Source organism: Pteronotus mesoamericanus, unplaced genomic scaffold, assembly GCF_021234165.1.
Source record: "Pteronotus mesoamericanus isolate MK-2021 breed Mesoamerican mustached bat unplaced genomic scaffold, CSHL_Meso_final scaffold_1186, whole genome shotgun sequence".
Lineage (NCBI taxonomy): Eukaryota > Metazoa > Chordata > Mammalia > Chiroptera > Mormoopidae > Pteronotus > Pteronotus mesoamericanus.
Genome location: NW_026555302.1, coordinates 13,073,024 through 13,099,795, shown reverse-complemented (window position 1 = coordinate 13,099,795; position 26,772 = coordinate 13,073,024). Strand labels below are relative to the sequence as shown.

The 26,772-nt window shown below is 49.4% G+C and overlaps 1 protein-coding gene across 1 annotated transcript; it reads right to left on the bottom strand.

Moving 5' to 3' along the window:
- Positions 1–930: 930 nt before the first annotated feature.
- SELL (selectin L) lies at positions 931–25,820 on the bottom strand. The gene is made up of 8 exons (XM_054587601.1): positions 25,682–25,820; positions 24,802–24,871; positions 22,692–23,078; positions 21,446–21,553; positions 18,721–18,906; positions 17,323–17,508; positions 15,665–15,793; positions 931–1,094 (listed from the first exon to the last, which is right to left on the bottom strand). The coding sequence occupies exons 1-8, from the start codon at positions 25,682–25,684 to the stop codon at positions 931–933; spliced, it is 1,233 nt and encodes a 410-aa protein (XP_054443576.1). The 5' UTR covers positions 25,685–25,820.
- Positions 25,821–26,772: the final 952 nt, after the last annotated feature.

The window sequence follows — 26,772 nt, the reverse complement described above, 5'->3', positions numbered from 1 at the left end:
AGAGAACTGTGCAGGCTCCATCCCGGAGAAGGGCAGCTAAACTGCGCTTGCGGCTGACCACGCTCCGCAGGGCGGGGATTCACACTACCTCGACTCCATTAGCCCATGAGGAAGTGTGGTTGAGTAGTGAAGATGCTTTGTGTCAGATGTTTTTATTCTCATTTACGAGGCGTAAACAAATGGACTAGGTTTCACTCTTGCTTTCATTCCAACATTTATTTACTGCCACGAGCCGTTTTCAGGAGTTAATTATCTGGCCAAGGCCAGTATTTCAGGAATTAATCATCTGATGGGAGAATCAAGCACGTAAATAAACTATGTATAACACATGTGGCCAGTGCTGTAAACCCTCAGAGCACTGACGAATTTTAGGAGAGGAAGAGATTACTCCAGTTTGGGGGATTTAGGAGAAATCCCTTTCCGTGAGCTGGGTCTCATAGGATGAGCTCGACTTACAGAAGCGGAGATCAGGGCACATGGAGGCAGCAGCTCACGTCGACATTTGGACACAGCAAAGCACAGACTGAGCTCAAAGAAAGGCAGTGCCTCTCGCGTGTCCCAGACCTGAGTCAAGGATGGAGGCTGCCCTGGCCGGACATCCAGATCACAGGGCAGGGGTGGGAGGAGCAGTGACCACGGGGCGGCAGGGGTTCCCACGACGCAGGTGCGAGGCAGGCGGACAGCCCTCCAGGGGCTGTGCGGAGAGAAACGCTGTGAAGGGTAAAGGGAGCAGCACAGAGGTAGGCAAGAGGCGCCTTCAGGTGGGGGCACAAGCACACCTGTATATAAGGAAAAATGGGAAGGGAGGAAAGGGGGAAGGGAGGGGGAAGCCTTTCAGACGGCAGTACAGGCCTTCGAGTTCACTCAGGCCAGCGGGGAGTCCTGGAGGCCAAGTCGTCCGTTAGAGGAGCCCCACTCTGAGTGATGGACTCAGGCTGCGTCACCGACGTTGTCCGTCAGGGGCTGGGAGCAGGCTTTGGGAGGTGTAGCCTCAGTATGAAAGTGGCAGTGGATCTGGAGGGGTAGCAGGTGGGATGGTGGGTCAATGCCGCTCCCTGAGCTGAAGGTCGGAGAGGTGACGTTCTTGGCTGTCCCTGTGCGCCAGCAGCACGGATCACTTCTGGTTAGGGACGCAACTTCTGACAACCGAGCACTCAAAATGACATTTGTTACTGTTTACCAGGCGTCCTTTCTGGTTAAGGAAATGCCTCTTGTGCTTGCTAAAAGCTTTTCTTTCCTTTTTAAAAATTAACAGGGTCTTTTTTTTCCTCCAATGTTGAGATGATTATATGATTTTTCTCCTCTAATCTATTAGTATGGTGATTTTTAATTAGAGATTTTTCTAATGTAAATTCTAGAAATAAACCTAAACTGAGCATGAGGTTTTATTTTTTATATCCTGCTATAAAAATGGGCTGCTAATACTATGTTTAAGATTTTTTTTCACATGTATTTGTGAGATTGGACTATAGTTTTTCTTTCTTGCAAAGTCTTTATCTGATTTTTGAATCAAGAATATTTTGGCCTCATAGAATCATTGGGGAATAGGTCTTCATTTTATACTTCTATAAAATGTTGATTATATTTGGAAAAATCTGGGTTTTTTTTTTTTAATTTTTGTAATTCACTTGGAAAAGTACCTAAGCCTATTGTTTTCCTTGTGGAAAGAGTTTTAACTCCACATTCAAATTCTATAATGATAACAGGAAACCATTCAGACTTTCTATGTCTTCAGGAGTAAATTGCACAAGTATTTTTTTTCAGCAAATTTGTTTATTTTGACTATTACCAAATATATTTTCATTAAATTGTCCTTAATGTTTTCTTAATTAAAAAAATCATCTGTGATATTTTTAGATAAAGCTTTTTATACTAATTTTGTATTTTTATATCATTTTTCTTTTTCCTTAGTTTGTCTACTTTTAATCTTCTTTGATCTTCTGTTCTTCTTTGCTTCTACATATTAATTTCTGCTCTTAAATTATTTCTCTCTTTATACTCTGTGTTGGCTTATTTTATCATTTTTTCTCTAACTTATTAAGTTGGGTGCATAATTTTTAGCCCTTTTTTGCTTTCCTAATGTAAACATTAAAATGATAAATCTTCCCTGACATTTCCTTTGCTGCAATCCACAATTGCTGATACATGGTATTTTAAATATCATTTAATTATAATAGGTCAAAATTTTCTTTGTTTTTTTAATTATGAGTTCTTTAAATTTTAAAAAAGTATTAAGCGTACTGGGATTTTTTTAAAGTTCCTTTTTTATCACTAACTTAGATACAAGAGAATTTGAACTGCATCATCCCAGTTTTTTGAAATGTATTGGCCTGCTTTATACCCTGTACCTGATCTACTTTTGTAAATGTTCCGCATGCAGTAGAGTTGGCTACTTGTTGGGCGCTCCGTGCACGCAGGTCTGTGGCGTCAAGCATGGGTGCTCTGCTTAGGGATCACTGGTGACCACACCCTCTGATGGGGATGAAGGTCCTCACACATGTTAAGGAGGGCCCTTTCAAGATACTGCCGGGTGTAGGAAAAGCAGTGATTTCTAATCTCTGGGCCTTAACTTCCCTCCAGACAAGGCGTATTTTTGTGCTTTAATGAGTGTTCCTCATCACAGAAAAAAGCTACTCCTGAGGGTATATGCTTAAAAGCTACTCCTGAGGGTATATGCTTCCTAAAGAGACAGAGATTCATCTAGAACCTTCATGCAGTGTTCTGGAAGTAACGCGCACAACTGTGCAAGCCGTGCGGCCCACCAGATGTGCCTTCTGCACGCTAATTCTAAACCCACGTGCAGCTGTCGCTGGTGGGCCCGGTGGACAAGCGTTCTCGAGGCTCCGCGCCCCGCCCCTCCCCAGGCAGGGCTGACCAGTCTGTAGTAGGGTCTTGTCAACACGGCACTTCTGAGGCGGGGCTCAGGTTGCTTTCATTTAAAGGGTCAGACCTGATTCAAACCCCTATCTTTGAGAGCCCTTCATTCAGGGATTTTTCCCATCCTCCATCCCTACCACTTGCCTTCGAGAATCCAAAGCCATTTTGACCGTATCTTTGGCGCAACCCTGTATTAAGAATAAAGGAGATAGGCTCAAGCAGAGGAAATATAACAAAAGAGGGACTTTCCTACAACATCTTTGAAAAAAAAGGAGTATTTGCATAAACCATATTTAACCAGGTCTTTGTTTTATGTTTTTCCTTTCTGAGTGCTTTGCTACCCCCGCCCCCCCAGCAGCACCCCTCCCTGACCCCGACCCCAAGCAGTCCCAGAGCAAGAACGCTGGCAGCGTCTCCAAGAGGAATCTTCCTGGCACCGCCCTGGCCCCATATCCGATTAATTACAGTTACCGACTAGTCTCCTGTTTCCCTTTCCCTCCGCCCTCGGCCCTCAGAGGGGCTCATCTTCCCAGAACATCGCTGTGATGTGTCCCTGCCTTGCTCAGGCTTTCCCAGAAACTGTGGAAGAAACTTCTCAAGCTGCAGTCTGTGGCTGAAGCCATTGTATGCCTTTTTGGTTGCTGTTGCTGGTTCTCTGCCAAGCCAGTAAAACCTGCGGCATCTCTGACTTCCACACCTTTGCCTCAAAGACATTTCACCCTCTGGTTGCTAATTAGACCCCATGCTCTTTTTCCTATCAATCCTGCTGCCCTTTGCCAAGCGGCACCCCCTCCACTGGACCGCAGCATCCCTGCCCACCCACTCAGCACGCCCGTGCGCACCGCGTGGCTTGCGGTTAGAGGTGCCTTCTTCCCCTCCCGCCTCCACTGCTGGGGTTTCAGGGCCGGGCTCTGCCCGTGTGCTCACAGACTCTGGTAACCTTTCTTGCAATAGCAAGTTTTTGGTAGACAGTTGGTTAATTGAAGGCTGCCATCCCACGCCTTAAGCCTCGCGACAGCTGCTGCGAGCAGCTGTCGACCTCCAGGTTTAGGGGTGAGCTCTACGGAGGCTCAAGAGGCCCAGTCTGTGCCCGCAGGGTCGCTGTCAAGGGTGATGTTCGTGTAACTTGGGACAGCGCCCCATTCCTTCGGCCTGCTCAGCCGTCCAGCGTCAGTATCAGAGACCAAATCCATTTGGAGTAAATGTCCATATTCCCTCCTCTCTTCAGCTCGAGACCCACGGCTCTTTGCAATGCTCCCTTCCTTACCTGATGAATGGATGCGCGCTAGCCCTATGAACTTAAAGCAAGTTATTCCATATCGCTGGGCCTCAGCTTCCTAACATTGGAAATGGGGACAGTAAGACCTGTGGCCAAGGATTAAATGCCACAAGGAATGGGAGCCAGAGGCCAGCGAGGGTCTCTCCGCCTCTTGAAACCCAGATACAGTGGATTAAAAATGCTGATGACAGTGGGAGCCCGGGCCCTCCCTACGAGTTCTCAAAATTCCCAGTGAGCTTGGTTTTGATGTGTATGTTAACATTGATGTTTTTCCTCAACGTTCTGTTTTTACCAAAATATCTTGTTCCAACCCTGTGCTTTGTGGTAATCTTTTATGTCTGCTATTTCCCCAAACTTAGGAAGCAGCCCCTTTAACCTTACACGTCCCCTTCAAGCCTCCTGAGCACGGGCCTGTCTGCGGCAGAGCCCCCCGAAGGTTTGTGCAGCGCCAGCAGGGTCCCCGCCGCCCTGGGGCCGGGCCGCCCCCCACCCCGCCGTGTCCTCGCTCCCCACGCCTTTTCCCGCTCTCTTCTGCCCCCCCGTACCACCCTCGCTCTCCTTCCCGGGCCCTCCCCAGAGCAAGGAACGTGAGATTCTCTGCAGCTTCTCACACAGAGACCCAAGCTGTGTCGCACATGTCACTGTGCCCTGCGCTCCCGCCAGCGCTGCTCTGGCCGGTCTCACCTCCTCCCTCAGAGGCTTGTCAACCAAAGGCCGTGTTCCCCTGAATTGGGTTAGGATGTCAAGCAAGGTGATTGGATGCCAACAAAAATAAGTTTAAGATAATTCGCTTAAAAAAAAAAAATCTGCGGCCCTGACATTCTTGTCCCGATGGCTGCTACGGCTGTTAGAACTTTTAGAACTGCAGATACCGATACCAGACCTGTTCCCTGGTCTAAGCTCCATACCCAGGTGCCGAGGGAAGCTCAGCTCCAGTGACACGGTCCAGCGTCCCACGGGGAAGGCTCTGTCAAGTGAAATGCCAGGAGCCCACCAGGTGCGACAGGACTGCCAAGGCCGAGGGGAAGTGAAAATCTCCTTATTTCTCCTGATAATTTCCTGGTCTTTGGTCACGGCCATGTATTGTTTTGGTGGTGGCAGCTTTTCCCTCCTGGACAGGACGTGTGAACAGAAGGAGGAACTAGGTTGTTGCAGTCCGGAGAGGGAGATTTTAGAACTTGAGAGAAAAGGGGAAATGAAGAGAGGAGTCAGCTGGCAGAGAATGGGACCTTTGAGGTAGCGGTCAGGAGGACAGCTTCGCTGATTTTCCGCAGCGGTTTTCGGCGGGGCCCCGCTTTCTTGCCTCATCTCTGTCTCATTAAATCACTGTGGAGCCAGGTCTGTTTCAGGCATGTGTCAAAGAAGAAAGCACAGCCCTAGGGAGGCCGAGCGGTGAAAACCAGGGTCATGCGTGGGACGTGTGTGATCCTCAGGGGACAGATTTTTCTTATCAGAGCCAAGGTCATAAAATTGAATCTTAAATCTTCATTTAATAAAATATATATTCAGAAAACTAAAATAATGTAGCCAGACCCACCGAACCAATCCAGAGAAGCAGGTGGTTCTGTGTCCCTTAAACCCAGCCAGTCTCACAAAGGCTGGCATTCCGGGTCCTTTCATTTAATCTGGGGCGGATAATGGAACCCCGTTTCATAAATAAGCCTGCCGTTCAGAAAGGTTGGTGACAGGCAGGGTGGCACCACAGGGCGCAGGCCAGCTCCGCCGCGGGCGTCTGTTGCCCCAGCCTACGCCTCCCCACCTCCCCCAACTAGTGTGCGGGAACGAGGGCCGGGCTGACCCCTGCAAGGGTCCGAGCCCTGGGCTCCCTTTCGAACACAAGTGGAGGGCCCCTGGCTTCCAGTCCAGAGAAGGCCCCCCCGATCTGCTTCTGCTCAAGCCCCACGCCAAGGACCTGGGGGGCCAGATAGCAATGCAAGGGCAGGGAATCCACATTTTAGGTTGAGTTCACAAAGCAGTTTCGCACCTGACTCGACTGTCGCAAATACCCTCTGAGATAAACAAGACACAGTTCATTCTTATGTTACAGGCAAGGAAACGGGAAACTAAGTCTCAGGGAGGTTAAACCCAACGTCTTTGGAGAACTTTATCTCATGGATCTTTCCTTCTTTATGAATCTTATGAACCTTTATTAAAAAGACGTAGCATCGCGTAATTTCTAAGATCGTAATTCCTTAGGATTTAAACCTAAGACTGTGTTTTCCAATCCACACACACCTTACTCCCAAGAAGCAGCCTCCAAACGGGGCCTCGCGGGCAGCACGGCCGGGGAGCCTGAGCGGCCGCGCCCTGCCCGGCCCTGAGGCACAGGCCGCGCCGCGCGGCTCTGCAGGGCACGTCGTGCCGCTGCAGTGCATCATGGAGAATCTCCTACAACAGCCCTCACTGTGACTCAGAATTGGCGTTGGCTCAGAGAAAGGGAAGCATGGTCACTGCCAAAAAAAGTCCTTCTCATGGCTGTACAAATGAGTGTGAAAGCTGTGGTGGCCGGGGGACACGGGGGTGTTTCCAGCCGGTCTTTACACCGGCCCCGTCGGCCTCTGAGAAGTCAGCCCGGGACACTGATGAGCATCTGTCGGTTCAGGTCAGCACAGGCCAGAGGGGAGGGTTGGCTGCAGCTCTTGTCAGCAGCGCACTCTAAGCTCCTTCTCCTTTGTTGGAACACGCAAGTGTTGAGTGTCAAGCAATGAACTAGACACTCCAGGGATGTGGCACCGTCTCTGGCTTTAAGGAGGGTAGACTTTTATTGGAGAGAAAACATACACAGGATAATTTTTAAAATAACAAAGTAGGTAACATTAAAAAAAAAAACACAACAAACCCAAGCTGTATTTAAGCACAAAACTGCGTATTACAGACTAAGTTGCAGTAGGAGGTCAGGAAGGGGAGGCTGCTGTGGGCTGGACTAGGCAAGGACTAGTTAAGGACTAGATAAGAAAGACGTGGTGAGGTGGGTGGAATCCAGGTAGATGGATGTGAGAATTGGGGGCAGGGAAGGGCGCACATCTCAGCGTGGGGCAAGGAACCTCTTTCTACTTGTTCTAGCTCTTCTGTGTGACACCAGAGAGACCCGTGTCACCTGCAGCTGCATGCTGGTGGCAATGTTCCTTATGAACAATGTAGCGGCTATAAAAGAAAGCCAGGTGGGTGTAATTGACAGAGACAGCAAAACCCAAGTGGAAAGAAAGGGCACCAGGGCCTTCCCTTCGCTCAGGTGGGGTGCTCGTGAGATGCTGGGTGGGGGTCGGCCCCGGCCAGGGGAGTGGGCGGGAGCGGGGAGGCGGCAGGTGGCACACAGCGTGGCCTGCCTTTGCAGGAGCTGGGGGCACAACGCAGCAAGGACTGCCCCCTTTCGGAGCGCAGCCCCGTTCCTTGGCAGGGGCTGGAAAGCAGGGGCGACATGAATCGCACGAGCTTTCCCTAAGATGCACCCACAGTGTGACTGGTCTGCGGCACAGCCGAGCCCGCGGCTGCACGCCTGCGGGTTTCTCAGTGTGTTCAGAAGTGCCTGTCATGGGGTACGGCTCTGAGCTGAAACTGGAAGGAAGCAAGAGTCAAGGAAGAGAGCGAAACCAGACGACTTCCTGTTCCGCAGTAATCCTTTCCCCTGGGGTCTTTCTTCTCCACAGAAAAGAGAACAAAATCCCTCTGGCAGAAGCCCTGGGTGGACTGGGGTGAGGGCAAGGGGGTGGGGGAGGAGAAGCTGCTGGCCCTGCAGAAACCCTTTCAGCAGCACAGAAAAGACACTGTCCACATCTTGGCGGAGGAGACACCCCTTGCGGAACTTCTCAGGGAGGGCGGGGAGGGTCCAGGGAGGCGTTAGAATCTGGAGAACTTTCTGCCACAGACAGTGGTCTAATATGGATCATCCGTGCTGAATGAAAAACAAGAGAATATAAGTTAAAACAAAGGAGCTTAAAATGGAGAAAATTGAAGTGTGAGTAGGAAAGGTAACTGTTTACTAAAGGCGAAAAGAAGAGTGAAGGAAATATCTTCAGCGGGTTAGATGACAGGCGGGAACTGCTCTGAGGTGGAGATGTGGGAACAGAAAACTCTGCAGCAGCACTTCTCACCCTCGAAGACGCTCCCCACCCAGAGACCGTGTGCACAGCAGGTGCCTCAGTGGGTTTGGGCGGTGACCAAGAGGCTGCACCTCTGCCCAGCTCCCAGGTGAGGCTCGGCGGCTGGGCCCCAGGCCGCCTCAGAGAGACGTCTGCAGCACAGGCTTCGTCCTCAGAGCTACCGTGCATGCAGGGCGTTTTAGATCGATTCTGTACACTGGAAAGTCAGGAAAGTAGAGGCAGACGACATGCTCGAAAGGAAAGAGAAATCAGAGAAAATCAAAACTCAGGAAAGCTAGGGCAGGGAGTCTAAAGTCCTGCTTCCGGTGGGATGTGATTTGAGATGGTGACAAATTTAGCCTCATGAAATGAATGACACTTTCTTGCATGTGAAATGGACATCTTGGAAAGGACAGAGGGAAAAAATATGGTATTTCTTAGCAGCACCTTTCACAGAAGAACCAGATTCTGAGACTGTTCTCATGGTGAACTGCCCTGGTAAACCACAATTCAGCAGCTGCAAACTCATTCTCCAATAGAGAGGCAAGAATGTTTCTGAAAACAGAATTTCACGTAGACCCTCCTCTGAGGTTGGCATCATATCTTCCTGTGTATCTTGGGTGTAGCTTCTACCCAGGCAGAATTTAGACACTAGAAACCAAATGAGGTGATAAACAGAACCACTTTGCAGAAGAGTCAAAATAACCCAGCAAGAATCGAAACCACAAATACCCTAGGAGTCCATTCTTACCAACCAACGGCTCATAGGATTGCATGCCCCGGACCACGAACATTAGCTCAAGCGTTTAAAAAAACCCTGATGCACGTGTGTAGTGCGATAGTATTCATTTCATCTTGACCTTGTTCTAGAAACACACCCTCCTTCTTCTACCCCACCCTTCCTCAGTGCCAGCGTACAAAAATCTCAGTGTGAAGGAAGAAACCCCATTCCTGAAGGAGGGAGTGTCTGGGACCTGCAGCCCTAACCTGGGGGTCCAGCGCCCCGAGTTCTAAAGGCAGAAAAGCGGAGCACATATCCTTTGTTTAAACCTGTGCGGGCACAGACCTCACCAGGCTTTCTGTGAGCCCCAAACCTCTTCTGAATCGAAGGAGGCCTTTGTGTCCAGCACAGAATTCATTGGCTGTGACCATCGTCTTCCTTGTGTTTTTTGGCTTTTTGAAAAATATCTCTGCTCTAACTCCTGCTACATGATCTCTCTGAGGTCAAGGACAAGGGCGCGCCCCTCTGAGAGCCCCGCCAAGCTCAGCACCACTCCTGCGCGAAGGCGTTCAATAAATCGCCAGTGGCGGGCTCCTGGGAAAAGCAGCGAACCATGGACCCCGGCATGGCGGCTGGCTTCCAACGGGCATTCGCTTAATGCTGACACCCTTCCTGCCGCCCAGGACACCTGGCGAGTTTAGCTGATCTGCTTCTGCCCAGTGGCGACTGAAACACAGGAGGCTCCTGTGGCCAGAGCGGGCTCTGGGTAAAAGGCGCCAGGAAGACTTTCACTCAGTGGGTGTGGGCATAAAAGAGGCCCTTTGGCGTGTGGATTTCCTGCCCACAGAGGTGGGGAGGCCAGCCCCAAGGTTGTCTGGGGCCCGCCGACACAATCAAATGGCAGACAGGGCACTGGAGTAGAATGAAGGGACCTCCGCCTAGGTCCCCATCCAGCTCACCTGTCCCCCAGCTACCTCATCTTCTTCTAGCCAAGCTTTTCAAAAGGGGTGGCTTACACATTCTGCCTCTCGCTCTCACCCCACTGAGCCCTCAACGCCTGGCCGACGGACCTCTGTCCCAATTTGGATGCCGAGAACAGGCTCCCCACCCACCCCCCCGGCCACGCCCAGGGGAAAGCTACTGGTTCTCCCGGAAGCGTTTGAAATGGTTTCCACCCCTTTCTTTCCTCAGGGTTCCGACCCACTCTCCTCATTTGCTTTCTAACTTCCTGGCAACTCTCCCCTTCTTCCTTCTCCTCGCTGGTGATGTTCCTGGGCTCCCCCATCTCCCACACCCGCCGCCATTCTCACACGGCCTGGAGGATGGTGCCTGGCCCTCCAGGGGCAGTTGCCTCCTGTAAAGTGGGAACCCCTAAATCCACGTCCCCTGCCACATGGCAGCCAATGGACTGCGGATGAGACACAGGCACCGAAAGCTCAGCGTGTGCAGAACTGAGCCCGGGGGCTCCACCGCCAAAACTGCTCATTTTCCGTTTTACTATCTCGGTCCGTAGCGCTGCATGGTACAGCCAGCAACCGTCTATCAGTTCCCCAGCCGGAACCATGTGGCTTCTCTGCTTCTTCTCCCTCATTTATCCACTTAATAACCACGTTCTGTTGATTCTGTCTCCTCTTATCTCACGAACCCATCCTCACTGCTATTTCTCTAGAGGGCTTTAAACTAATAATTTCAAACCTGTCCAAAACAGTTCTTTGCCCCCAAGCTCACCCATGTCTCATGTTTGCCCACTTTTGTGGAGAGTGAGCCCCACGGGTCAGATGCAAAGACCCCTGAGCTACCAGTTCCAGCATGACCCCCACCTGCTTAAAGCCCCCTGGTGACACCCCCGCAACCTTGGGACAAAGTCCCTGCTCTTCCGTTCAGGCTCTGAACCAGCCTGTGACCCGGCCTTGGCTGACTCGTGCCACCTCACTGTCTGTCTTGAGCTCTGCACTCTGAGCACAGCCCGCTGCACTGCTCAGGGACAAGTTGTGGTTTGTAGGATGATTGAACCAGCAACCAGCCTGCTCAGGGACCATCTTGCTTCATTCCTAGCCTGTTAAAAGGAGCTCCCTGTCTAGCTGGGGACTTAGTATGCCACCAAAAATCTCATCTGCACAGTCTGTTTTGCTTATGTTCTTCTTGACATTTCAGAGCAAGGCACTGAGCCTCTCAAACTGACAAATGTTTTGCCATCCTCATTTCTGCCCAGCAGGCTGTGCGCTTTGTACACTTCTGCACCTCTTCTACATTTGTGTTTCTTCAATTAGAGAAATATGAGTCTCAAGATGAAACTAAAAAATTGCCTCTCTGGAGAAGCTGCAGGTAGAACCTGTGCTCCCCGCTTTTCTCTGATTTCTGCAGGTCAGTGCTTATCAGAACAGCTGTCGCCTACCCTCCCTGCTGAGCACCGAGGACCTGAGTCTGGGGTCGCACCTACTTCTGAACACCTTCCACTCAGCAGAGCGTCAGCACATCCCTGTGGAATCGGACGTTTCCTGAACACCATCAGTAGCCTTGCCCTCATGTTCAGCAAGACAAGAAGAAAAAATATACCACAATGCTTCCAATCCTCAAAAATAAATTAAGGGACAAACAGGTAGAGCTCCCTTTACGTAAGTGCCTAACAGGGCATAACTTCTTCGTTCATTCACTCAGCTCCACTGGCACTAACAAGCCCCAGCTTTTAGGGAAGGCTGAGAGATCGATCCTCTTGTCTAGAAACTTCATTTGAATGAGGCCCCATGGAAGTAACCACTAAGGAGCCAACGTGTCTAACTATTACAGAAAGTATTTTAGGAAGGTGGAGAATAGATCAACAGATGTAGAAACTAATAAAACTTACCTTTTCTGTGACTTTTTGCCTAAAAATAGAATAGAAAAATGGCATCAGCAAAAGTTGACAATTTCAATATTTTAAAGGAAGAGGAAAGAGAGACTCCCACCCTCAGTCTGTCTTTTGAAGTGTGCTGTGCATTTGCTGGGTGCACCCGCGTCCAAGCAGACTAGAGGCCCTGGGATAGTGCTTTCACTCAAACAGCGGTCAGTAGGCGGACAAGACACAGTTCCGTCCACAACCAGTGCTGCTTGTGAAGACACATCTAGCCCACGCTGTGTAAGGGTCAGACCCCGTACACCCGTCCACGTGTTTCCCCTTCCCCCACCTGCCGTGCCCCACCCCCCACCTCCGCACGGATTCTTTCCTAGGAAACTTCACTGCTGACCCTGGAGAACACGCATCCTTCCTCCTGCCACCGCCTTGTCTGAGAGAGTCCGCAGGGACGCTGCAGTCCGATCTTGGTGGCAGGAAGGGCACATCTCATCTCAGGGACTTACCGATGCAGTGACTCGCTTGGCCTAATCGGCTGCAAGCCTTGAGTGGCTGCAAGGAAACTCTGAGCCTGACCCGAGAGCCCCTCTTGTATCAAGAGGATGGGACTTTGTGACACACATTTCTGTGTTCCCCCTTCACCCTGGCTCCAACCCAGTTTTGTACGGTACGTTTTGCCCTTCTTTTTCTTACCTTTTAACTAATTTTAACTTGTCATGTTGAAGCATGTTGTAAATTACCTTATTTTTTTTTTTAAAAAGCAGAGAATAAATAAGTAGATGAATGAACTGTAGTGTTGAAATAAAAGCAAAAAAAAAAAAAAAGCTCTTTGAGTAGGAAAAAAATCACGGGGAAGCAATACATTTCGGTGGCTACAAACTGGAGCTCAAGAATCACTCAGTCTGGATGCCAGTCCTACCTGCTGCCACCAGGGTGTCTTTGAAGAACTACTAACCTTCTCTAAGCCACAATTTCTGCCTCCGTGAAAGGGACATGAAATTATGTCTTCCTCATTGCGTGGATTTACAAAACGTACTCAAGGTATTTGTTGCAGAGCCTAAAGCTCAGATAGTGTTTGAGGACTATTTTAAACCTTTAAAATGTTAGAATTTACTATTGTAAACACTTCTTCCAAAACTCAGCCTGCTGATGGCACGGACCAAATACACTTGAGCAGGAAGAGTTAAACCTGAATTAATCTCAGATTTCTGTTTGTGTATTTTCATATATATTTTTCTTTTAGGAATAATGAAATGCATAATAATACATAAGCAAAAATCTGTTCCTACTGAGAGAGTTTCTTTTTTGAAGAAAGGGGAACTAAGGGGCATGTGTACAGTTTCGTGCCCTCTTCTAACCTGTGAGTTGGTTCAGGTGGAAAAGTCTTCCAACCGAGGAAAAAACAGAGAACAGGTTTTCGGGGCACGTCTAGATGGGAGTTTGGTTCTGGTCCTCGCTGATATTCAGGGACTTTAGAGACTGGGCCTCAAACATTATTGGGTCAATTTCCTCATTTACCGAACAGGGCCAGAGAGAATGACTCAGCAGAGAACGGCGCTGCTGCGGAGGAGAGTGTTTCCAGACAGGCCCAGGCTCGGGGAGGCACGTTCCTGCAGCCCGCCCCGCTCCTCCCTCAGAAGGAAGGAGCTCACATCTGGGTTCTGAGACAACTAGGGTAGGGGTTAAAGTGCAGGTTCAAAAGATCCATCCGAGAACAGAGGGACAGAGGACAAGGTTCAGGTCATTTCACTGACTGCGATGCTCTAAAAATTTCCCTGACCCATTTTTCCAGCTTCCTGAGCCCCAAGGGCCTATAAAATTCTCAGAGTCAGTGAGTACTGTCTATAGCCAGATTTATTGTTTTTGACTTTTATTCTCATAAATGCATCAGCTACATTGTGTTCGAAAATCTCTAGGGGTTTAGCCTGGGCGCCTAGCCCATCGTGTCTAACATCGTCTCTATAGGAAAAAAATAATTATCACATTTCAATGGACTTACAACCAGAATTTGGAAGACTTCAAAATTGGAGATATCAGAACAGGTTTCAGAAATGAAGACTACTTGAATGTCATGTCAGAAATAATCTGACTTTCCTACAAAGTCAGTCATCTGTTGGGACCTCTGTTCTCTGGGTTGGCATAACTGTAACTAGTCGAACTGCCTGTTAGCTGTTTCCTGTTTGCCCCATGCTGATTCCCACAGCAGGGGCATACAGGTTTCAAGTTATCAGTTTGAGATCTTGTACAGAAATGACTCCAAGTAAAAAATTGAAAAACAACCCCACTGCTTCTTCTCACCGCATGCTTATAACACAGCCTTAGCCAGTTTTCCATCCCCCACCGCCCCCCACCCCCCCAACTGACTACATGTAACTTCAATTCTGCTCTTTGGATCCTATTAACATTTATTGTAAAAAGTTAGAATGTGGGAGTAAATATGCTCCTTATCGAAGTGTCTCACAGCGCCAAAGTCCTTAAAGTTTATTTAGTTTATAAAGTTTATTTATTACACACCCCTTCCCCAGAGGGTGGTGTGTAATCACCCACGATCCTCCACCCCCTCAGTTCTGCCCACGCCACCTGTAGGAGGAATAACAGGACAGCTGGGGCCATGCTTTGAAGTCTCTTGGAAATGATAATCGGTCGTGAGAGAAAAACCTCCTTCTTTTGCCTTCGTGCAATACTATGTACTTAGTATCGTGTATGAGTAGATGGGATCCAATCTTAGCAGATTTCTCACAGCAGGAGCAGAGATATTTTAACTGTTCCGTGCTCTTATGTGACAGTTACTAAAGTTCTTGCACATCTATGGCGCCCCCTTCGCTGTCTTTCTGGGTTGGTTAGAAAACTGATCTAGCCCCCTTATTCTTAAATTTGGGCTGAAACAGCCCATCCCGGTGAAGGACCGCGAGGAAATCGTGGACACTACTCCCGCAGTCGCCAGTGAGGGTGGGGGCGAGCGGCGCAGCCTCCACACAGCACGTCTGTTGCGCAGACTGTGACGGAAGTGGAGTGAAATGGCGCTCAGGGACGCCAGGGGGAGCTGCACAGAGCCGTTGCTTCGCCGTGGCCTCGAGGTCATCGCTGGCCCTGAACTTGAAGCGGGGATTTGTTAAAAGCTGCCTAATGTGCCTGAACTTCAGAGTCTTGGACGTTTCTGCCAAACACAGCAGCTCGCGCCCACGGTCGGCCTCAGACTTTGGGCCTTGAACTGTTAGGTTGGCCCCACTTTAGGATCTGGACCTGGGGGGCGTGGCGAGGGATACTGTTCTCCCCAGTGGGTTCACCTGCTGCTTAGGGCCGTACCGGCTTCTTGAGGCAGCCGTTTTGTTCTCTTTCCTCCTCCGGTCCAGAGTGGAGGCGAGCCGGGGCACGTGGTGCCTCGTTAGGGCTGCGTCCCTCGTGGACAAACACCAGGGAGAAAACGTGGGGACCCGTCCATGTGGGGAGCCAGACAGGCACGTGTGCCTTGACAAGGTCAAGTATTGGGGAGCAGTGCCCTGAAAATTTCACTGCGCCTTAGATTCATTTCCTAGAAGAATCGCAGCACCGAAATCAAAGGCACATGGGCCCTTCGAGGACAGAGCTTGTGCATCCTTTTTTTCAGAATTAAATAAGAGCAAAGGACCATTTGTGTGTTATCACCCTGGCAAGGTGCTTTGAAGATAGCAGGCTTTTTTTTTTTTTCCAGTTTGTTGGATGAAAAACAAAAAAGCAGCCAAGATGTTTCAATGCAAGTGGATCCCCTCCTGCCTTGCCCATCTCCCGGGCCGGACGCCCACAGAACGCGGAGCAGGGTCTCCTACCTCATCGCCTGTGCGCTTCTACTGTTTTCTCTTTACACGTTCATTATTTCATAGGAAGGTAAACTCACGTACCTTTCTTCAGCCGCCTTGCCAGCCAAATGATAAATGCCACCCCCAAGAAGGCAGTCACCATGACCGACACTGGGATGAAGAGGGGGTTGTAGTCGCCCTCCTTGATCATCGAGAAGCTCCTGTCCAGCTCTGAAAGAGAAATCGGGGCAGCGCACCGCATGAAGCCGCGAGCCCTGGCTCTCCAAGGCCCTTTCGTGGCGTTAGATGGCTTCCCTCCCTCCATCTCCCAGCAAGAGCCCATTTGGTGCATCTGACAGGAGGGAGCTGGCCCAGAAGGCCCATGGCGAGTCCGCAGCAGAGGCAAAGGCCGGGCCAGCTTTGCCAGTCCAGCGCCTATGGGGTCTCAGTACCCAGATCTGCAATTTGTGGACTCCTGGGAGACGAACCTAAAGATGTCATCAAGCAATGCTGAACCCCATGGCCGTGTGCGGCAGCGAGGAGTCTAAACCCCAGGGAAGAGCCAGGGAGTCAACAGGACTGCAGGAGAGAGCAAAGCCGGCCCCCAGCACCGGGCACCTCGGCAGCCGCAGGATGCTAGCCATGCTGTCACTGCAAAGCAGCGGGGTGCACTTCTACGCGGTGGTCCCCGTGCCTGCGGCCTGCCTGACCTGCCTGTTACAGGGCCCGGCCCTCCTGCCCCGCCCCGCCCCGCCCCTCCTTCAAAGGCGCACAGAGGGACACCCCAAATCTCCTCAGGAGGGTGAGCCAAGCGCATGTGGGAGCTGTTATTGGAAAAATACCGACATGTGCAGTCTTTAATCTGACAGCACCCATTAAAGGGACTTCCTCTTGCATGTCGCACAGAGTCTGAGAGCATCCCTTGCTCTTCGCAGTGCTTTGGGGAGCCTTTCAAGGTGCCTGCCTCTCCACACCCAACTATGTAGTAGAAGAAAGAGAGGCTCAAGGTCCTAGAGGGTCCGAACAAGGGGGTGCCTGTTGGCTGCATGGGGGTGAGGACATGGACACTAGCCCAGCCTCAGAAGGAAAGGTCCCATAGCCCGACCTTCAGTTCTCCCCTGAGGACCCTGCCCTCCTCCCTGACCCCCTGCCCCTCTCCCCAGCCTGGGCCCCACAGAGACCAGCTTCTCTGACAGCTTCCACAGGTCCTACCACTCACAGATGGTTTGTCACCTGTGCAAGTGGCCTCAGGAGAAGACCTGGGTGGCTAATTCCATGCGCATTTATTGAGCACCCGTTGCCAGGCACTGTCGGGGGAGGATTCAGAGAAACAGGGGAGACATAGCCCTTAGGCACAGACAGAGTTGGGATGCTTTGGCTTAATGATCATTGAAAAGTATCCACTACTTTTGGAATTATGTAGCTATCGGTGGCCTTTGTAGTGGCATTTTAATGGACTAACAGAGAAGTGAACTTGTACTGGAATAGAAGAGTGGATAAGAAGTCAGTAGAGACAGGAATTTTAGATGTTAGGGATTAAGATAGGAGGAGCTGAGAATGGGCTGGAAAAAAAAGAAAAGAAAAGGCTGTCATTGGAGGAAGAAGGAAGAATAATCAAGGGTCATATAGAAAATTAATATGTACAAATTTATTTTTAAAAGACATCAGTTAGCAAAATGAAATATAAATGTTCAGTGTATCTTTCCCCACCATCTGCTCCATCTTTAAAGCCTTCAGCATATTGGGGCAAACTGACTCACTTTGACATATGGGAGTGGGGCTTGACCAGGTTCCAGATGATCCACAAACAGTTTTCTCCTCTCCGATTAACTCAGTCCCTTCTGAGCAGCTGAAGGTGCACGTGGAGTTAAAGCTGAAGCTGTCCAGGGGGTGGCTACAGTCCATGGTGCCCAAGTCAGGCACCGCCAGAGGCTTACACTGAATCACTTCAGTGGAAAAGAAAAAGAAAAACAAACCACTGAGCAGAGGCCCTCCCTTGACCCAAGGTTTGTGGCCAAACTACCTGACTCAGCTGCGGAACCCTGCACAGGACTCAAGGCAGTCCTGACCTAGAAACTGCTCCTGGGGACGCTTCCAGGCTTTCGTTTCTGAAAATGATGTGCGGTGGTGAGTCCGGGGTGAAGCCAGGGGCGCTGAGAACCTTTCGGGGTGAGGAGTGGGCAGGGGGGTTGGTCCTCCCAGGTGTCACCCTACCACTCTGCTGGAGGTGCCCTGCTCCCTGGCCTTTGCCTCCCGGGCTCTTATGGAACCTTCTCGGGGAGAGCAGAGAATTTCTTCCCTTTCTCCCCTTCTGAAGTCTACCCCAGCAAGTTTGAGAAATGGCCCGATCCCCTGAAGCGAGTCCCTTAACCTCTGTAAAATTCAGCACGTTGCTCTGTTTAGTGCTGTGATTTCACTAAATGGTTGTGATAGTTATTTTGAGAATTAAACCACTTAAACTAGTGAGTCAGAAGCATAAATGTGGAAAATGTAACCAAAACTTCACACATTCAGACACCACCGGTTTTCTTCTGCAGAGGGATAATCTTAGTTAAAAAGAAAACGGCTACCATACTTCAAATAGAAAAAAAACAACGACAAGACATCGTGTGTTGTTTTCACAGTGGTTGTTACTCTCCTGAGAGTTCATGGAGGAGAAAAAGTGAAAAAATGATTTCAAGAATAAACAAATAAATAATGAGAAAAAGACCTCTATCCTCCAAGAAGGAAATTGGTTGGCGTTAAGTAGGACACCACATAAAACAAGTGTTATTGAGAGGAGAGAATAACCAAAACTTAACCGAAGCTCCGCAAGACCGATTATTTATGCCACGGCGATGGGAAGGGTGGGGGGCGGTGAGTCGGGGCGAAGCCAGGGCACACCTGGAAAACATGCTGTGTGACCACACCTGCTGCTGACAATGACTCACTGTGAGACTGTGAAATGGCTTCAGAAGTATCTGGTTGTTACTTTTTGTTTGCAGGTTTTCTTTTTTAATTGCAGTAATAATTCCCTCTCTGAAAATCATCACAGGACGGTCTAAGCTTCAACTCTGCTCCCACCGAGGACACAGGCTCCTCAGCGAGGCCCTCCCACGTCCCCCATCCATAGACTCAGGACTGCCGTCACCGCGCCGCCTGGCGGGGTGCCCACTCACCGTGACAGGACGGTTCTAGCGATGACCAGTTTCCAGATGGCCCACACGTGGTCTCCTCGCTCCCAACGAGGTCTGCTCCCTCAGAGCAACTGAAGGCACACTGTGAGCTGTAGCTGAAGTTTCCCAGAGGGTGATCACAGGCCATGGTCCCCAGCTCTGGAGCCTCCAAAGGCTCACACTGAATCACTTCAGTAAGAAAAGGAACAACATTGGGTGCTGTTAAGAGGGCCTGGTGACCGGGGCCGCATCCGAGTGTGGCTGTGTGATGACCCAGCGCCTTTAACCCCTGCAGCTTCGGTTCCTTCAACTTTAAGAAAGGAGTAATGCCAACTGCTTCACCCTCCCAGAGTCGGCATGGGAATTAGAGGATTCAGAGCAAGTCGAGGACTTAGTACAGAGCCTGGCGCATCGGAAGTCTTCATTAGACATTAGCTACTCTCCTAGTTCTCTTTGGCATTATCTGGGGAGAGAATTTTTAAATCTAGGTAGGTTTAAGTGGGAATGACCAGCTCCATTTGGAAATTACCGAGTATATCAGAGCGTTGGGGGAAGGAGGTTTGGAGGAAGAGTGGGTGCCCGTAGTTAACTTTCTTTACAGGGGGACAGATAAAAGCTTTAGGAAGCACGTCAGCCTTGAGTCTGCCTTCACCCTCCCTAGCTCTGCTCCAGAGTTTTGGCTCTTCTGATGTTGGCAGCCCTCTGCAGAGGCTGCGCCTGTGTCCCTGCCCTGAGTGGCAGTGTGGCGGGTCACATGAAGACTTGAGACTCAGCCTCTGCACTGTGGGCCCTGCCATGCCATTTGGGCAAATATTGCAACTCTCACATCTTATGTCATTCAATTTGAGCCATTTTTGTGATCTTGATCTTGAGATTTCAATAAAGAATGGATCCGGAAGACAGTTTTTACATTTTTCGTGTACATCCCAAGTCCAAATCGGAGTTAATGGCTGGAAACAGGTTGTCAATCCAAAGCTCACATAGATTTGTGAGCTCACAAAAGGTGGCAAATTTGACCAAAGGAAGTATAGAGAGTCCAAAGAGCAAAGAAACAAAGATAGAAGGTGGAACTAATAATAGTGTCCAGGTGTGGATTAGTGCCCAAAAAGGAAACTGAAGAGAAATGACCACAGGCAGAAAGAAAACCTGGGAACAGATATGATGGAAGCCAAGGCAAAAAAAAAAAAAAAAAAAAGGGGGGGGAAAAAAGATTGAAATGTTCAACAAAGGGTAGAATGGACATGCCAGTGATACAAAAATTAAAAAAACACAGCTTTGAAACAGAATGAGGGTGGAGTTTTGGGGAGGAGCCATGGCTCCGCGCTTGAATGAAATGCTCGGTCCCGCTTGGTTGACATTTACATGTACTTCAGCTTTAATTCTTTATGTTTTCTTTACAAACATTGCTTTTTCTCCCTCCTTGTCATTTTCTATGTCACGCACCAGGTACTTCAAACATAGTTTTGAAACTCAATCAGTATCAAAGGACTTGACGCGTCTTTCAGTAGTGAGTTGAGTGGGTCAAAGACTCGCTGCCTTTCAATCTGTGCATTCTTGCCTTTCTGTTTCTACCTCTGCAACGGGGAGGGGTTTCCATAGACTCCTAAGGACTCTCCCCATCTCCTCTCTTTTTACTGTCCAGTCTGCCTCATGCACTGCTTCCAGGGCAATTGCCCTAAATGCAGGTATTAAAAACTAAGTAGCAGGGAAAAAAAAAAAACAAACCCTCATACACATGGACAACGGTATAGGGGTTACCAGGACAACAGGGGTGGGAGAGGTAGGAGAGAGTAAAGGGGGATAAATGGATAAATGGTGATGGAAGGAGGCTTGACTCAGGGTGGGGAACACACAGTACTATGTACAGATGTTGTGTTGTAGAATCGCACACCTGAAACCTGTATCACTTTATGAACCAATGTCACCCAATAAATTCAATGGAAAAAGATACTAAGTTGCCTCCCATTGTCAAACAAGGCCATCTTGCTTCAGGAAGCAACTTCCAGTTTCTGCAAGCCTCCCCCGGCTTGCCTTGCTTTCCATCAAAGCAAATTGTGAGCATATATAATTTCCACTACTTAACTGTAAACCCTTTAAAAGCAGAATCTCTCATAGATTTGCCTTTATAGCTTCTGAAATGCCCAGCCCAAATAAGTATGTTGGATTTCTTATTATATATCTCTGGCCTATAGGTACCGTAGAGCATTATGTGAACTTTTCTTTGTGGCCTTGCCCTGTCATGACTTGGGAGAACATGGCGCTCGCCGTTCTGAGAAATGAGCAGCTTTCATCAGAAGGCTGCGCTTGCACAATGCTGGTTCCTTTCTGTCAAGGTTTCGTAAGTCAGGATGGAGTTTCAATTCCCTTCTGCACACATCTTTCCGAGTGCCGCGAAGAACAGAGCCGTAAGGGTGACGGCCATGACTCAGGCGCGGCGGGGTCCCGCTCTCACGGGCTCGCACTCTGGGGAGATGGGTGGACTTGTTAGCACTCTAACGCTGGGAGGAAACTAAGCCATTGACAGTTAGGAGGCGCGTTCGAAACTCCATCCTGACCTAACGAAACCTTTACAGAAAGGTACCAACATTGTGCAAGCGCAGCCTTCTGATGAAAGCTGCGCATTTCTCAGAACGGCGAGCGTCATGTTGTCCCAACTCACCTCCACCGGCAGCAATCACCCCGTAACTTCACACAGGAAGAAGCCAAGATGAGTAAGGAAGGGGCTTACCAAACTGGCACTGGGGCCCGTAGAACCCCACGTCACAGGCGCAGGTGTGGTTATTGATGGTTTCCACGCACTCACCATGGCCGCTGCATGACCAGGGCTGACAGGAAGCTGTGCGGGGATCAGAAAGACAGTATTTCAATGTGGCTACTTTTTAGTCCTCATGGTCTTTTTTTTGAAACATAGACAACTTTTTTGGGCTGAGATTATTTTTATAAACAGGGAACCTTTGTTTGTATAGTCATAGTACCTTTGCAGGAAAACCATACACTACAATGTTATTAATGAAATATACTGGCCATATAGCCATGGATGTGTGGTTTTATCGACCCTCATACTCTCTCACGCTTGGGGGAAACAGTGACATATGTTGAAACTCTTGAAATCACTTTGTTTTTAATGTCATAAGCAGCTTAAATGGTGGCCCGGCGCCGATCATTTCTGCAGCCAGATTGCTTGGCAACCCCTCTCTTCATAGAAAGAACTATAGAAACATTAGAAAGTCTAAATTTTCCAAATTAGTAGAGAGTCTAATTTACCAGGTACCCAATGAACTATGTCTCACTGTTAAAATAGGCCTCGGGAATGCCTGGGCTGTTTGGAGCTGCTGCGGTGGTCTCTGTGGAAATCTTGTGTACCGCCGATGATGAAACACCACCGCATCACATTATATAGGATTCCAGGACAAGGCCCTGCAGGAAGCCTGACCCCAACCCCCTTCCTCAAGAGGAGGGCACCGAAGTGATGTGAACCTGAGCCCCCTGCGCTTCCTGCCTCATTAGCAGGGACGCTGCCAGGGGTGGCCAACCTTTGGGCGTCTCTGGGCCACACTGGAGGAAGGAGAGTTGTCTTGGGCCACACAGTAAAAACACTGCAACATGTAATCACACACGCACACACACATGTCAATCTTTTCAGTAAATGTACGATTCTGTGTTGGACCGCGTTCACAGCCATCCCGGGCTGCACGCGGCCCGCGGGCCGCAGGTCGGAGGCCCCGGGCACACCTTCCTCCTTGGACGTGGAGCATCCTGATGTAAACTGATTTAGGGTATGGCTGGGGGGTGTTGGGACCAGCCTCACACGCCACAAATGCTCAGCAGAGGCGGGTCCGAGCTGGCGTGGAGGACGGGGCTGATGCTGGAATGCCCGGCAGTGGCGGGGGGCGGGGGGAGATTGGGGGGTGCTGGGCCCGCTCTGCGGCGTCCGCACAGCGGTCCCGAGCCGCTCCTCGCTCCGGCCTCCCTACCTGTGTAACAGAGCGCCGCCTTCGGCTTGTGGCAGGCGTCGTCGTTCCATTTCCCCGCGTCCCTGTCCCTCTTGATGTAGATCTCCACGCAGTCCTCTTTTGTCTTCTTGTTGTTGGGCTCCCCGTCACCCCAGTTCTCGGCTTCTGCTGTCAGGGTCTTGTTGGTTCCCACCCACGTCCACACCCCTCTGACCTTCCGGATGCCTATCCAGTAGTAAGTGCGACTGAAGGGAAGCGTCTTGTTCAGGTACTCAATTTCCCCCTTGTTTTGTATGGCAACTAGGTCGGTGTAATTTTGTTGGCAGAACTTTCTAGCGTTTGCCCAGTTCATGGGTTTTTGAGAATGATGGTAGGTCCAGCAGTCCGTCCCATGATACGCAGAGAAACCTGAAAGACATCAGCGTGATCGATCCGCGGTTATGGTTGAAAACACCCTAAAACCCGCCCAGGCTGAGCGATGAGGAAACTAACACCGTGCGGGTCCAGGCTGCCACCTGGGCGTCATGGAATTAGTCACTTGCAGGTTAGAGACAGAAGCTGCACCTTCTTGCCCTCACCATGTTTTCGCCAGAGCACAAAAGACCTTTGCATGCAGCTCTATTTTAGACAAATGTGTGGCATGCAAGGTTCATTCTCATGAAATAATTTTTTTCTCAAAACTCCCTCGAGTGACCTTTAGCCAACATATTTTAGAAATTCCTATTTCTTTATCTTAGTAGCTGTCAATCACTTAAAATTAATTTAAGTATAACGTCATATGTCTCTAAGGTTTCCTGTCTACTTTCCCCCCCCCCCCGTGGGATACTTTCCCAAAGGCCAGCATTTATGTTTCTAAGAGAGAAGTAAAATAAGGACAGGAATGATGACATACTATTAAGAGGTCCCCAAAAAGGGTACTAAGTGCCAGAGGAAGAACTGCTTGTAGGAAGGGCCTCCCCGAGCCTTAGATAGCTAACTACGTAATAACAACAGGAACGGTTCATGAAACCAAATGATGCAGGATATGAAATTTATTTAGATCATGTTATGCACACAGAGATACTCAGCAGATGGTGTTTAGTCATCGCATGGGTGCTTCAAACATGAGGGCTTTGAAGAAACCAAAACAAACACATAATTCACAGTAACCTTGTAATAATGTACATCCTTCTGAGCTTGGTGAATCCATGTAAAACACTCATCCACTGTAAGGTAAAAGTTTTCACATCAACATTTATTAAGCTTTCACTGTGTAGGGCAAAGAAAACAGATCCAATGTTACTGTCTCCTAAAGATTCTAAACAAGGAATCACAGGTGCAAAGAAAGCATAATCAATCTTCATCAAATTAAACTTATCAGAAATGACACCGATAGGATTCATGAGTAAAGAATGTCACAAAGTGAGCATTTGGACCAGAGTTTTAAAGGAGCATTCTAGAAAAAGCAAATGCTAGAGGAAGAAACTGTTTTTGCTCACGGCTGTAACCTCAGGACCCGGACCAGCGCTGGGCACGTGGCAAGGACTTACTAGGGTACCAGGTGTCCTGAGGCAGACCTGGTGCAAGGAAGGTGACAGGGGCAGAGGAAAGCACGCTTGTTGGCCAAAGCCGGAGGAAGAGGACATGAGCTGACTCAGGACATGGGGAAGAAAGGGCAAAACAGTGGCTGAAGAGTCTTCAAGAATCAGACACAGAACTTGACACATCAAGGGGAGAAGGACCCGAAAATAGGGGAAGAGCCTGACCGCACGGAGCTCATGCTTCAATTGTAGAAATGACGTTGATGTCCACTGGACTGTTGATGAGGGTAGAAAGCACGTGCTACATATTTTGTATCGATTATAAGGTCCCTATCAGAGATTTCTTCATTGGCCTTATTCCTTTATAAGTAAGATCCTTGTGGGTTTTTCAGAATTTGGACCCTGCAGCAAAGGAAGGGTGTGGCAGGCGCCGGCGGTGTCTGGGGACAGACTAAACGTGAGAGGAAGGAGAGAGACCTGCACAGGAGGGGTGAAATTAACAGCTATCTACCTGGTGCTCTTCCCGGCACACCCAGTGGATATTTAGGAAAAATGAACAAGTTTTTTTAAAAAATAAAAAGGCTTAGCAATATAAACATAGCAGAACGTACCGCAACAGAGCACTGCCCACACCCACGACTTGAAGACCCTCTGAGCCCTCTGATGAGTCCGTGGAAATATCTGCAAATAGAACACAAGGTCTATACTCTTAAATCTCACATTTACAGCCCCTTGAGGAGGCTCCTGCAAATTGTCCTGAAGTTCAAAACGAAACACATGTGCCTACTAAACCTGGCCAAAGTAATTGACTTCTCAGAAATGGATAAAGAGTAGCAAGAAATTTGCCTCAAAACTGAGTCCTGGCCTCTTTTATTCTCACATATTAACCTCAAGTTGCTGATTGCTGCCACTCTGATTTTTTTCCCCTGTTTCAGCAATGTTTTCTTTTTGGTGGCTGTTAGATGACACTATCCCATACTTGGTATACACTATTTTGAAGTGTTTCTTAGTACTTAATGAACTATTGATGTCTAGATTCAATGTCAAAACCTCCCACTTGATTATGATGGGTTAATGCTTCAGATACCTAAATGAAGTAGATAGTCAAACAGATAGCAGCACGGAAAAGCAGTTCAGTTTGTTCAACTAAAAAGAGACGCATTTTGACCGACTCAGAGGGCAAGTCCCCAGGTTTTCTGCACACCTGAAAGCCTGTCTTCTGAGGTGTATCCCTTCTCAGGGAGCCACCGTGCTAGGGCGCAAAGTGCTCATTTCAACCAAACAGCCTTCCAAGAACCGTGCCGGAGGCAGGTCAGGGAGAAGACTCAGAACTTCTGAGACGCGCGGCCTTTAAGAGCACTCGGCAACTCTAGCACTTGGCTCTTTTAAAACCCAAAATGAAATGCGTTGCTTCTTGTCCTTTGCCACCCGCTTCTGCAACCCCAAGAAGAGCACCTGAGCATCTGAGAGCCTCTGAGGCTGAAAGCTCACCATGGCTTCGCGTGGCCCTCGTCCGGCTCCCCCGTGGCCTCCCCTCTCAGCTGGGCTGCGGGGCTCCAGGTCCTGGCCCAGGGCTAGGCAGGCTGCCGCAGAGAGATCTTGCACAGTGTCACCGGGGCACTTGCCACCTTTCAGTGCTCTGCTCACACCCTCCTCCCCACTTCCCCCACCCCTTCTAGTGCCTCTTTCCTCACTCCTTCCCCAGCCTGCCCTCTGTCACCGCCCCTGAGAAGAGAAGAGCTGCAGACCAAGGGTATTGTTGTTAGGGTCTCCCTTTCCTCTTCTCTTCCTTCTCTCTTTCCATCCTTCTTCCCTCCTTTCCTTCCTTTCCTCCTCCTCCTCCTTCCCTCTCATACTCCCTCCACCCCTTCCTTTCCCCCCTTTCCCTCTCTCCCCACATCTATCTGCCTCTCCCCTTTCTTTTTGTATAAACACGAGTCTAACTCTTGGCTCCTGGTAATTGCAAACATCACACAATCAAAAAGTGTCTCGGACAAATTTGTGATGTCTGTTCATCAACTTCAGTCCAGCTGCCCCAGTGACTTGGTTCATTTCAGTTCTTTCTCCTTGCTCACCCCCTAGTGGAAATCCTTGGGAATGGCACCTCCTAAAGCTAAGCCCTGAACGGAGCACAGCCGCTCCAGCTTTTTGCCCGAGGAGTCTGGGGCCCTACAAATATCTTCGTAGGCATTTCCAGAGAGTATAGTGAGAAGGACAGAGCGTGCACTTGAAATCAGGACCTCTGTGATGGAGGGCAGTGGAAAGGGGGAGTCTCTGACATAATCAGATTTGCATTTTTCAAAGAAATAACAATGATAATAGCTGTAGAGCTCAACATTCCATTTTTATTACCTTCTTTTCTCTGTATAAAGATTAACCACAATACTCTTCAGTAGGCACTATTAACGTCCTCATTTTCAAAAGTCTCAGAAAGGGCCCTGGCCAGTGTGGCTTAGTTCGTTAGAGCATCGTCCCATAAACCGAAAAGTGGCAGGTTTGATCCCCAGTCAGGACACAGGACTAGGTTGCAGGCTCAGTCCCCAGTGGGGCACATAGGAGAGACAACCGATCCATGTTTCTCT

Coding starts and splice junctions, on each gene's coding strand:
- SELL (XM_054587601.1), bottom strand. Junction 21,554..22,691: donor GGCGGCGCTCTGTTACACAG/GTAGGGAGGCCG, acceptor ATCCCCGCACAG/CTTCCTGTCAGCCCTGGTCA. Junction 1,095..15,664: donor GGCAAGGCGGCTGAAGAAAG/GTACGTGAGTTT, acceptor GCTGGCGCACAG/GGACAGCCAAGAACGTCACC.